General features: G+C 46.8%; 1 protein-coding gene across 3 annotated transcripts; it reads left to right on the forward strand.

The window, feature by feature from the left end:
• Window positions 1-2,307: 2,307 nt before the first annotated feature.
• On the forward strand, window positions 2,308-13,385 carry LOC134541180 (cuticle protein 16.5-like). 3 transcript variants are annotated; one of them, XM_063384412.1, is made up of 3 exons: window positions 2,308-2,329; window positions 4,832-5,021; window positions 12,925-13,385. In XM_063384412.1, the coding sequence occupies exons 1-3, from the start codon at window positions 2,318-2,320 to the stop codon at window positions 12,957-12,959; spliced, it is 237 nt and encodes a 78-aa protein (XP_063240482.1). In that variant the 5' UTR covers window positions 2,308-2,317; the 3' UTR covers window positions 12,960-13,385. The 3 variants fall into 3 exon arrangements, with proteins under 3 accessions (XP_063240482.1, XP_063240480.1, XP_063240481.1); XM_063384410.1 differs by having other exon boundaries at window positions 12,893-13,384; XM_063384411.1 differs by having other exon boundaries at window positions 12,945-13,384.
• The last annotated feature ends 220 nt before the right edge of the window (window positions 13,386-13,605 follow it).

Here is a 13,605-nt window from a genome sequence, read left to right on the forward strand (position 1 = left end):
ACCACAGATCTTACCACTTAACTACTGTGGCCGCCTAAAAAAAATATTCCATAAATTGGGTTTTGATTCGTATGGAAAGAACTACATAAAAAATTTGCCAAAGTCAGACTTCAGCGCCTGGAAACATTTAAACAACCAATGAATGAAAAATAGGTGATTATTAATAATCTCCCCAACGAAAATATCTCTTCATGACCGTGCCTCAAATCAACGTTCGTTGGTAGAATTAATAACGAGAAAAAAATTTTTCCACGTTCATATATTTTACAGAAAACAATCAAACATATTAATCAATTACTTTAAACTTAAAGTCTGTGTTTGACTTTTTTCATTCAAGTAATGATTTTATTACTTTTAACACTTTTTGTTAATATTTTTTTATTGCATTAACGCTATCAACTAGAAATATATTTGGTACTGTATATAACATAATTAATATAATTATTTCCTAAAGGTTTGTGTATTACTGATGCATATAATTTAACTCGATAAAAATACGAAAATGTTATTTCTTTCATTTCACTTGTTTGGTAAGAAAAAATTAATATTACATTTTAATCCTAAGAAAAATGCTACTGAAAATTCTACTTATTAAAAGTATCAACACTGCAAATAAAAAAAGCTATTTAAGTGTACCTTTATTGGTAAATAATCATATAGGGAAGGAAATATCAAGTTAAACTTCATGTTTGCTTGAAGTAATATTATATTATTTTATATGAAACACTTTATGACGTTGTGTGAAACAATAAATTAAAATCAAGCAAGAATGAAATGAAATAAAATATTTACATTCGTTGCAAAAATATGGGAATCAATGTAATTAAAATTAAATTGTGTGCCAGTGTTTAACAAAATATTTAATTACAAATAATGATTTTTGTTATTATTTAGATACCAAAACCAAAAATAAAGTTAAAAAAAAAAAAGTTGTCTGTAAAGTCGGTTTACGGACGATAGTTTAACGTGACAACGTCATAACACAACATTGATGAAATTATTGATCCTGAAAAAAATGAAATATCATATTCGGCCTGAGACTGAACCGTAATAGTTTTTGAAACCAAAATATTTAGGCATTAAAAATATTGTATTATTTAAGGAAGAAATATTTTTTTAAATTTTTCTATCATTTGTATGATAAAATGTACCTCTGCATAATTTTATGAATAAAATTGAATCATTTTTTTTATTTATCACTATTTTAAATGGATACAAAGAAGGAGTGAAATGAAATTTACAATTTAATTGATAAATTTACTTTTCTTTGCATTCAATAATTCAAATATATTTATTACTTTTGTAGTGTCGCACGCGCCATATTTATTTTTACAAGTACAAAAACGAAAATATTGTAGTGGCCGGGATGCGATCGGTCAACCTTTCGATTGGTAGTCAGCGATGCTAAGCGCACAGCCATGAGGCCATATTGGAATATATTGTTTCAGATGTTATATATTTATAAAAATTTATTTCTGTTGTGGAAGTTTTAAAAACGTATTTAGTCCACCATGTTTATTTCTTATAGTGGTAGGCGGGAAATTAATAACCGTAGCTACCGATTGTGCTGAAAATCGGTACACGATCTTTAAATTACATAATATTAATAATAATTTAAACGACGAAAATATGATTGAAAAGTCAAATCGATGGTTGTTCCAATCAGGTGGAAGAAAGATGCCACGCATGCATACAATGAGCATAAAAGGACACATCGGTAGTAGGGCATCGGCAGCGGGACAATTTACGTTACGGGACACTTTTTCGTGCGTGCAGCCGGCGTTCATCGATTTATTAGACGTTGTCACGTCAAAAATTCTGTTAACCAAATGTAAATATAGGATTTTTTCTATTTAATTTTTTTTTCAAGTAGCATGTATAAAATTCATTTTGTATATGAGTTATTAAAAATCTTCCAATATTACAAAAATATGACGATAATTAGAATTTTACAAAATTCTTACTGTATGTATTTTTCAGTGCCTTATATTCAATATAATGATTTAAAAATTCTGGAATAAAAATAGTAATAATTTATAAAACTTTTTTAATAACAAATATAAAAGTATTGATTTTTCTGTTTATATAGTTTTTAATAGTTTTTGAATAAATATTTATAAGTGGTTAAATGAAATATTGTTAACAAAGTAGTGTAACTGCGACCCAGTGAAACTGCAGGCCTGGCTCGCTGCTGGAGGTGACATTGCGGGCTTATCTGCGCACACGTGCCCCAGGCGTGACCGCGGCGCCATCACCAGCTGCATATAACCACCCGGCGACCTGCAGGCGCCACTCCGCTGCTGCTGCAAGCCGCGCCATGCACCACCTGGTGAGTGTGCCGAGTGCTCAGCTGTTGGTAGATGTGCTACTACTTGGGAAACTCTGAACTACAGTAGTGGGTATACCGGCAGCGAGAGAAAAAGGGAGAAAGAATAATTTTTTTCTATATAAACATTAATTTACAAAATTATTACTCATTTAAAAATAACTACTCATTATTGGTCATTCAATATTGATATAAAAATCTTTTGAAATACTCACCCCATAAGATATATTTTTTAATTAATGTCAAAAAACAGGATTGATTATAATAAATTAGTTTTTGATTTAATTTTATATTATGTGTAGAATAGATTTGTTAGAGCATTTTTCGAGAATAATTTTGTTGATCTGCATATATATAAACTTATCATTGAGTTATAGTGCAACAGATTTTGACAGTAGTCTACATAGACATATTTCAATGTATTCATAGGCTTTGATAATGTACTGCTGTCGAATGAATGAACAGTGACAACATGTCCGCCGCTCCGAGACGCGAAAACTAAACGGCACGAACCTTCGTGACAGTAATTCTTGACATTATAAACCATATTGCCACAAAGTTAAAATTAAAACGTTTAATATTATACGCACGAGATCTGTTTAAAATATTTTTAATTAGATTTTTCTTCGTTGGAATGAACATATTTACATGCTTGTCGGCTCATAGTTATTATACAGTGAATGATTTTGTTTATTAAATAATAACACGTGATATATTTAACCTGCTAAACAAAAGCATGAAAAGCATTATAAGAGCAAGATTTATTTAGTTACACAGCTTAAACTATAATCCTATAACACTATTAAACAATACTAATTAACAAAAGTAATTGAAATAATAACTAACGTCCGCAATTGTTTAAAGTCATAAAGGTTTCGCAACAATGTATCACGAAAAAGTTGAAATAAAATTTGGCCTTGTAATATTTCTTTTACCGCGGGTAAGAACGTTTCATTTACATAAAGAAACTATCAGTTTTGTATCGAAAACCAAACTTACAATCTTTCACTGATTTCGCGAGTAAAACAAATTCTGAATCCACATTAACTTTACACTCTGGTTAAATCGGTTCTATGATTGGTTTCTGGGTGCGGTGTCAAAATGGTGGCTTCTGCAGATTTGGAACCACATCCTTGGAGACGTTACTGCGGCCATCTTGGATGACATTTGACCATGACATTGACCCTCAAAATTTGCCAATGTTTATAAAAATTCTCTGAAATATCTAGTTTTTATAAATCAATTACTGCAAAAAATATCCTCTTTCAATTGAAAAGAAATTTTTTTGAGGGGTATTTTCCTATTTTAAACTTCAAAAATGCCAGAGACATTAATAGTCCTTTAAGCAGCTTAAAGTCCTTGCATACAAGCCATATTAAGCCGCTAAAGATTATGACCTTGACAATTCGGATGCCATGGCCGCAATTTTGCAGTTTTACATAACCTTTGCACTTTTCGTTATTACCATCATGTTAAAAATCCTTAAATATTATCAGATTTTAATGGAAAAAATTAAAATTTATTAAATATATTTTATTATAAATAATTTCCGCCATTTTGATAATGGTTTGCTAATTTGACATTTCCGTAATTAGAGAGCTAGAATTTCGAGAAAAAATTTATAAATAATAAACATTTAGTAAATAATAATTTAATGAGTAACGCACTTAAGTCATAAAGTGCTCGGTTCAAACACAGTGAGGTCAATCGATTATAAATGTCGACAGATCCTTCCTCCATGAAGCTACCGGCAGACTGACCTCCACGTCTAATGCCAAGGCTGTTAATATCGCCAGCCAGTATGATGTCATGGCAGCCAATATTTCTTCCTGAAAATATTTTTTTGGTTTCTACAAGTCATTATGGTAATTCATTGTGTGGACTCTGTTGGTTTTCTCTGTGTGCTCCTGGTTACTCCTGGCGAAACTTCTGCTGATGTTCTCCGAGTGCTTCTGGTTATTTCTGAGAGATAATTCATTTGAATTGCAAACATGTTTCATTTAAAGACCGAACTAAACATAAACCATACATGATGTGGCTAATATTATTTATTTAGGATTGATAATCGCTTATGAAGAGTTATAGTCAATTCAATTTTGGGTGGTATGTAATATAACCGGGTCAACTAGTTAATAATTAAAAAATATGTACTTAATAATTTTATCTAGTAATATTATGACATTATATTTGTATTATTAACAAAAATGTAAAAATATTCAGAATAATTTATGAAATAAACATAATAATACATTAAAAATTTATATATATATAAAAAAAAATTCTATCACTTATTTACAATATATATATAATTTTAATTATATGTACCAGTGTTCAATATCAGTAAATCAAAAACTTATTTTTTTTATTAATATGTAGCTACTTTCATGGAGTCAATTTTTTTTTTGACATTTGAGGACAAGCAACGTAAATTTATACATTCTCATCATAATTCGTTCAAAACGTGCCTAAAGAAGTATAACTCAACAAATGGTTTCTTATCTCCAGATCGTTTTCCTCGCCATCCTTGCTGTGGCTGCCGCCGCCCAAATCAACATAATGATTCCCGGCTTAGTGGCCTACGACGCCCCCGGCATGGCAAGTGCTGACGCAAGTGCCGACACCGTGGCATACGCCGCCCCCGGCATGGCAAGTGCTGACACCGTGGCCCACGCCGCCCCCAAGATGGCCAGTGCTGGTACCGCCCCCTTGAACTACGTACCCTCCGCCGAGGAACGTGCCTCTCAAATAGTATGGCCCGCCCACTAACTGCATACGCCGCCCCCGGTGCCGCCCCCGGCTCGGAGGCCGAAGCTTACGCCTTACCGCAATCGTCAATGCACACCTCATTTTAGCAATTGAAATGTTACCAATAATGTTGCACCAAAAAAAATAAAGCATTATAATCAGATTGTTTAATTGTAGAACCTATTTCCAGATACACCTTGAATATGACACATTTTACCCTTATCGGCCGAGACTTGTGAATTGTGTTTCGTATCGCATCAGGATGAACTGGGACGACAGAATTGTATCCCCTTGGAAAGGATACGTTTTTTAATTTTGGTGGCGGTAGTGTAACTGGGTAGACACTGGAAGGGTAACTTTTACGATTTCTTAAAATGTCGAACTTTTAATGCAAATATGCACTCGAAAGGTATCCCCTCGGAAAGGGTACCATTCAGAATTTTCTTTGCAATAAAACAGCAGAAAATAAACCGGAAAGTTACCATTTCCGATTTCTTAAATTACAGATTATTTTCTGCTTTAAAATCGTAAAAGATATCCCCTCTAACCAAACCAAACGCATCACCAAACCTAACATAACATAACCGAACCTAATATAACCTAACATAACCTAACCTAACCTAACCTAAACTAAACTAAAATAAACTAACTTAAACTAAGCTTACTTTCCGAGGGGATATCTTACTAGCCCATATTTACAAAAACTAAAACATTTTAAGAAATCGGAAAGGATACCTTTCCAGTTCATTTTCTCTTTTGTAATTGTACAGAATTTACTAAAAGGTACCATTTCCGAGAAGATACCTTTCCATTGCATATTTTCATTAAAACCGAAACATTTTAAGAAATCGGAAAGGGTACTGTCATGTCCACCATTTTGGCCTCGGCTGGTATGATAGCACAAGCCCCAAGTGCGCCACCCATCCTACATAATCTATGGGGAGGAAAGTTAGTTCGCCACCCGCCCCTAGATGGCAGACTAAGGGGAATGTAAATTAAGGAAACTTTGTCTACCTGCCCAGCCTAATTCAGGACAATCATGTAAAGACCCAGTATTGTAACAAGAAGCCTTTAAATTATACAAGTGAACGTCAATATTATTGTAATTCGAATATGTATGCACAGGAAGGGTACAGATGTGCCCTCCCTGATGAATATGTACATACCTTGTATATTTACTATGGCTGAGCTAAGCCAGGCGGAAAGCTCTTCCCAGTAATTTCTGGGTTAATAAAAGTGGCAAGAATACTTGAGCAGTATTGTTTAGGCAGCGACCTCTCTGGAGGACCTCTCCTCCTTCCTACCTCTCCCTGCTCTTGGGCAGCGACCCCTACTCGGGGACCGCTCCCGCTCTCTCCCTGCTCTTGGGCAGCGACCCCTACTCGGGGACCGCTCCCGCTCTCTCCCTGCTCTTGGGCAGCGACCCCTACTCGGGGACCGCTCCCGCTCTCTCCCTGCTCTTGGGCAGCGACCCCATCTCGGGGACCGCTCCCGCTCTCTCCCTGCTCTTGGGCAGCGACCCCATCTCGGGGACCGCTCCCGCTCTCTCCCTGCTCTTGGGCAGCGACCCCATCTCGGGGACCGCTCCCGCTCTCTCCCTGCTCTTGGGCAGCGACCCCTACTCGGGGACCGCTCCCGCTCTCTCCCTGCTCTTGGGCAGCGACCCCATCTCGGGGACCGCTCCCGCTCTCTCCCTGCTCTTGGGCAGCGACCCCTACTCGGGGACCGCTCCCGCTCTCTCCCTGCTCTTGGGCAGCGACCCCATCTCGGGGACCGCTCCCGCTCTCTCCCTGCTCTTGGGCAGCGACCCCATCTCGGGGACCGCTCCCGCTCTCTCCCTGCTCTTGGGCAGCGACCCCATCTCGGGGACCGCTCCCGCTCTCTCCCTGCTCTTGGGCAGCGACCCCTACTCGGGGACCGCTCCCGCTCTCTCCCTGCTCTTGGGCAGCGACCCCATCTCGGGGACCGCTCCCGCTCTCTCCCTGCTCTTGGGCAGCGACCCCATCTCGGGGACCGCTCCCGCTCTCTCCCTGCTCTTGGGCAGCGACCCCTACTCGGGGACCGCTCCCGCTCTCTCCCTGCTCTTGGGCAGCGACCCCTACTCGGGGACCGCTCCCGCTCTCTCCCTGCTCTTGGGCAGCGACCCCATCTCGGGGACCGCTCCAGCTCTCTCCCTGCTCTTGGGCAGCGACCCCTACTCGGGGACCGCTCCCGCTCTCTCCCTGCTCTTGGGCAGCGACCCCATCTCGGGGACCGCTCCCGCTCTCTCCCTGCTCTTGGGCAGCGACCCCTACTCGGGGACCGCTCCCGCTCTCTCCCTGCTCTTGGGCAGCGACCCCATCTCGGGGACCGCTCCCGCTCTCTCCCTGCTCTTGGGCAGCGACCCCTACTCGGGGACCGCTCCCGCTCTCTCCCTGCTCTTGGGCAGCGACCCCTACTCGGGGACCGCTCCCGCTCTCTCCCTGCTCTTGGGCAGCGACCCCTACTCGGGGACCGCTCCCGCTCTCTCCCTGCTCTTGGGCAGCGACCCCATCTCGGGGACCGCTCCCGCTCTCTCCCTGCTCTTGGGCAGCGACCCCATCTCGGGGACCGCTCCCGCTCTCTCCCTGCTCTTGGGCAGCGACCCCTACTCGGGGACCGCTCCCGCTCTCTCCCTGCTCTTGGGCAGCGACCCCTACTCGGGGACCGCTCCCGCTCTCTCCCTGCTCTTGGGCAGCGACCCCTACTCGGGGACCGCTCCCGCTCTCTCCCTGCTCTTGGGCAGCGACCCCATCTCGGGGACCGCTCCCGCTCTCTCCCTGCTCTTGGGCAGCGACCCCATCTCGGGGACCGCTCCCGCTCTCTCCCTGCTCTTGGGCAGCGACCCCATCTCGGGGACCGCTCCCGCTCTCTCCCTGCTCTTGGGCAGCGACCCCTACTCGGGGACCGCTCCCGCTCTCTCCCTGCTCTTGGGCAGCGACCCCATCACGGGGACCGCTCCCGCTCTCTCCCTGCTCTTGGGCAGCGACCCCATCTCGGGGACCGCTCCCGCTCTCTCCCTGCTCTTGGGCAGCGACCCCTACTCGGGGACCGCTCCCGCTCTCTCCCTGCTCTTGGGCAGCGACCCCTACTCGGGGACCGCTCCCGCTCTCTCCCTGCTCTTGGGCAGCGACCCCTACTCGGGGACCGCTCCCGCTCTCTCCATGCTCTTGGGCAGCGACCCCATCTCGGGGACCGCTCCCGCTCTCTCCCTGCTCTTGGGCAGCGACCCCTACTCGGGGACCGCTCCCGCTCTCTCCCTGCTCTTGGGCAGCGACCCCATCTCGGGGACCGCTCCCGCTCTCTCCCTGCTCTTGGGCAGCGACCCCATCTCGGGGACCGCTCCCGCTCTCTCCCTGCTCTTGGGCAGCGACCCCATCTCGGGGACCGCTCCCGCTCTCTCCCTGCTCTTGGGCAGCGACCCCTACTCGGGGACCGCTCCCGCTCTCTCCCTGCTCTTGGGCAGCGACCCCTACTCGGGGACCGCTCCCGCTCTCTCCCTGCTCTTGGGCAGCGACCCCATCTCGGGGACCGCTCCCGCTCTCTCCCTGCTCTTGGGCAGCGACCCCATCTCGGGGACCGCTCCCGCTCTCTCCCTGCTCTTGGGCAGCGACCCCTACTCGGGGACCGCTCCCGCTCTCTCCCTGCTCTTGGGCAGCGACCCCATCTCGGGGACCGCTCCCGCTCTCTCCCTGCTCTTGGGCAGCGACCCCTACTCGGGGACCGCTCCCGCTCTCTCCCTGCTCTTGGGCAGCGACCCCATCTCGGGGACCGCTCCCGCTCTCTCCCTGCTCTTGGGCAGCGACCCCTACTCGGGGACCGCTCCCGCTCTCTCCCTGCTCTTGGGCAGCGACCCCATCTCGGGGACCGCTCCCGCTCTCTCCCTGCTCTTGGGCAGCGACCCCTACTCGGGGACCGCTCCCGCTCTCTCCCTGCTCTTGGGCAGCGACCCCTACTCGGGGACCGCTCCCGCTCTCTCCCTGCTCTTGGGCAGCGACCCCTACTCGGGGACCGCTCCCGCTCTCTCCCTGCTCTTGGGCAGCGACCCCTACTCGGGGACCGCTCCCGCTCTCTCCCTGCTCTTGGGCAGCGACCCCTACTCGGGGACCGCTCCCGCTCTCTCCCTGCTCTTGGGCAGCGACCCTATCTCGGGGACCGCTCCCGCTCTCTCCCTGCTCTTGGGCAGCGACCCCTACTCGGGGACCGCTCCCGCTCTCTCCCTGCTCTTGGGCAGCGACCCCTACTCGGGGACCGCTCCCGCTCTCTCCCTGCTCTTGGGCAGCGACCCCTACTCGGGGACCGCTCCCGCTCTCTCCCTGCTCTTGGGCAGCGACCCCTACTCGGGGACCGCTCCCGCTCTCTCCCTGCTCTTGGGCAGCGACCCCTACTCGGGGACCGCTCCCGCTCTCTCCCTGCTCTTGGGCAGCGACCCCTACTCGGGGACCGCTCCCGCTCTCTCCCTGCTCTTGGGCAGCGACCCCTACTCGGGGACCGCTCCCGCTCTCTCCCTGCTCTTGGGCAGCGACCCCTACTCGGGGACCGCTCCCGCTCTCTCCCTGCTCTTGGGCAGCGACCCCTACTCGGGGACCGCTCCCGCTCTCTCCCTGCTCTTGGGCAGCGACCCCTACTCGGGGACCGCTCCCGCTCTCTCCCTGCTCTTGGGCAGCGACCCCTATCTCGGGGACCGCTCCCGCTCTCTCCCTGCTCTTGGGCAGCGACCCCTACTCGGGGACCGCTCCCGCTCTCTCCCTGCTCTTGGGCAGCGACCCCTACTCGGGGACCGCTCCCGCTCTCTCCCTGCTCTTGGGCAGCGACCCCTACTCGGGGACCGCTCCCGCTCTCTCCCTGCTCTTGGGCAGCGACCCCATCTCGGGGACCGCTCCCGCTCTCTCCCTGCTCTTGGGCAGCGACCCCTACTCGGGGACCGCTCCCGCTCTCTCCCTGCTCTTGGGCAGCGACCCCTACTCGGGGACCGCTCCCGCTCTCTCCCTGCTCTTGGGCAGCGACCCCATCTCGGGGACCGCTCCCGCTCTCTCCCTGCTCTTGGGCAGCGACCCCATCTCGGGGACCGCTCCCGCTCTCTCCCTGCTCTTGGGCAGCGACCCCTACTCGGGGACCGCTCCCGCTCTCTCCCTGCTCTTGGGCAGCGACCCCATCTCGGGGACCGCTCCCGCTCTCTCCCTGCTCTTGGGCAGCGACCCCTACTCGGGGACCGCTCCCGCTCTCTCCCTGCTCTTGGGCAGCGACCCCATCTCGGGGACCGCTCCCGCTCTCTCCCTGCTCTTGGGCAGCGACCCCTACTCGGGGACCGCTCCCGCTCTCTCCCTGCTCTTGGGCAGCGACCCCATCTCGGGGACCGCTCCCGCTCTCTCCCTGCTCTTGGGCAGCGACCCCTACTCGGGGACCGCTCCCGCTCTCTCCCTGCTCTTGGGCAGCGACCCCTACTCGGGGACCGCTCCCGCTCTCTCCCTGCTCTTGGGCAGCGACCCCTACTCGGGGACCGCTCCCGCTCTCTCCCTGCTCTTGGGCAGCGACCCCTACTCGGGGACCGCTCCCGCTCTCTCCCTGCTCTTGGGCAGCGACCCCTACTCGGGGACCGCTCCCGCTCTCTCCCTGCTCTTGGGCAGCGACCCTATCTCGGGGACCGCTCCCGCTCTCTCCCTGCTCTTGGGCAGCGACCCTATCTCGGGGACCGCTCCCGCTCTCTCCCTGCTCTTGGGCAGCGACCCCTACTCGGGGACCGCTCCCGCTCTCTCCCTGCTCTTGGGCAGCGACCCCTACTCGGGGACCGCTCCCGCTCTCTCCCTGCTCTTGGGCAGCGACCCCTACTCGGGGACCGCTCCCGCTCTCTCCCTGCTCTTGGGCAGCGACCCCTACTCGGGGACCGCTCCCGCTCTCTCCCTGCTCTTGGGCAGCGACCCCTACTCGGGGACCGCTCCCGCTCTCTCCCTGCTCTTGGGCAGCGACCCCTACTCGGGGACCGCTCCCGCTCTCTCCCTGCTCTTGGGCAGCGACCCCATCTCGGGGACCGCTCCCGCTCCTCCCCTCTGCCCCTCCCAGAAGCCCGGGACAAGTCAGTACATTTCCATTTTCTATTTAGCGACACTACCGCCACCACAAGTATGAAAGGTACCCTTTCCAAAGGGATAAAATTCAGTTACCCCCCCCCCCCCACATCACCCTGATGAACTTCACATACCAGTGTTTAAATAAGAGGGTGTTTACTCTCTATTGGCTGCTGTTTAATATTTACTCCGACCGTATTGCGAGATATGAATTATTTGTTTTGTATTAATGTTGTTTGTTTTTTGTTGTCCTTGTGGACGTGTGGAAACTACCTGCCTTAGAAAAAACACATTATCAGCCTTTCTCAGGGAATAACGCGTATTTGCAGTTCTCTACATTTTCGTTTTTGTCATGCTACATTACTCTCTTTTGGGCATAAATATTAATATTTCAGTCATATTATCGTGGTTGATTTGCTTTAATTAATCAGAAAACATATCCAAAAATGTAAATTTTTCGTCAGTACTATCAACGTGCGTAGAAATTAATTTTCTGAGAACAAAAAAGAACACAACATGTAACTCAGTACAAGAGTTAACACTGCAAATTATTTGTTTTAACAAACCTTGACTTGTAAGTGCTCTTTTAATATCTTTATGCCTTCAGGATATTTTCAAAAGTAGGCCTATGTTTCAAGAAAACGTTGCATTAAACTTCTCCCTTGGAATAGTATTTTAAGTTTTCCTCTCATCGTGCCCAAAGAAGTTTCACTTCTGTAAGAACATTGAATATAAAAAATACCTAATAAAGTCGCCACGCCATAAGGAAATGTTATGAACATGTGTAGTTAGTAGGTATGCCCGACACGAGATGGCATTGTAATCGCCTCGTCTAGCTGGTAGCGCCCTTGTGCGGCGGGCAGGGGAATTACCTTGTAATATCGCTCTTCTTATGTCTAAACAACACGCGAGGAGAAAAATAAAATAAAGGTGACCTTTTACGCCAAGGTGAATTATAATTGATATTTACAGAATTTTATCTTTGTGCTTTTCTGAAATATAGAAAGAAGGATAGTAAGTGTTTTTTGAAAGCAAGACAAGATTATGTTTAAAAACTGTCAAAATTTAATGAGCCCATCAAAGCTGGTTGACAGAAGTGTATAATAAAGTGGAAGTGTTCGGTACAGACGCTTTAAGCGAAAATGTGCGTAAAACGGCCTGCACTTGTGTTCCTTCACGTGTCTTATAGTTTCAGTTCTGCTTGGCCGAGCGCACTCGAAATAAAGCCCTTGGTTTGGTTCAAGCGGTAAAGTTATGAGCAGTTGCAGATGACAGACCCGTGGCTCGAAAAGGGCTGTGTCCGATTTAAAGAATGTTTAATTTATGATGAACTAGCTGCAGTAGCCGGCATTGTCCGGGTGAAGGGGATGTTTTTCTAAATCCGATGAATACTGTAATTGCTTTCTTAATTTGAATGTCAAGTGTGCAAAACAATTTATATCATTGGCAGAGCCCGGCAGACGTGGTTCTAGCAGAACAACATCAGCCGTGTTCTACGAGTGTGTATTTATTTAACTCTATATATCTATAAAAAAATTCCCCGTTGGCACAGTGTACAGCGTTGTAGACAAAATTCGAAGTACATTTTAACTCTGGAAATAATATGGTAATTTCTTTAAACTCCTGGAACATTTTAAAAACCTAATATGTTTAACATTATTCAAAAAATTTCAATTAACGTTTTCTCATATACCATGAAACGAATATTTTTTTTATTGTTTTTGAATTAATTACGCAGGGAGTATCGTAGTTGGGCCGGACCCTTCTCAGGAGCCGCTCGTGGGACTCAGGTTCAGCATTCCTGAGCTGCCAGAAGCGACACCATCCTGTTTACCGCGAGCTGCAGCCGTCCACGTCAACAAGACAGCCGAGCTGACGAGCAGAGCGGCGGAGAGCAATCCGCCAATCACTACCCAAGAATAAACAACCAATGAACGATCAGCCACGCCTCCGTCAAAAGACAGGCAACGACACACTGTTGTATTTTTTTTATCAATTTCGCTCTAATTCAACCGCCAGATAAATATATTTTAATTACTTGTTTATTTTAAGTTCTTTTGGAATACAAATCATGTATGATATACACATTTTAACGTAACAAAAATGCGAATAAATACAAATTATTTTCATAAAGGTTTTACCGGATATTCTGGTATGTTCTTAAGTTAACACAATAAAGTACAAATGTTTGTAACTTGAATATACCGGCCAAATTTGGGAAAAAAAAGAACTATTTTATACTGAGAGTAACTTTTCATTCTGCAGTTTTTTCTTAAAAGAAGTAAGAAAAAAAAGGAAAAATATAATTTCTATGACATATTATTTCCGCAAAATACAACACGATCATAAAACAGACTGATCCGAGTATTTAAAAATATAATTTAATATTTAAACAAATATTTTTTTTTGTTACGGCACTTTATAAACTATTTGATATCCTTTGAATTGATA

The sequence above is a fragment of the Bacillus rossius genome, chromosome 18, assembly GCF_032445375.1.
Source record: "Bacillus rossius redtenbacheri isolate Brsri chromosome 18, Brsri_v3, whole genome shotgun sequence".
Taxonomy (NCBI): Eukaryota; Metazoa; Arthropoda; class Insecta; order Phasmatodea; family Bacillidae; genus Bacillus; species Bacillus rossius.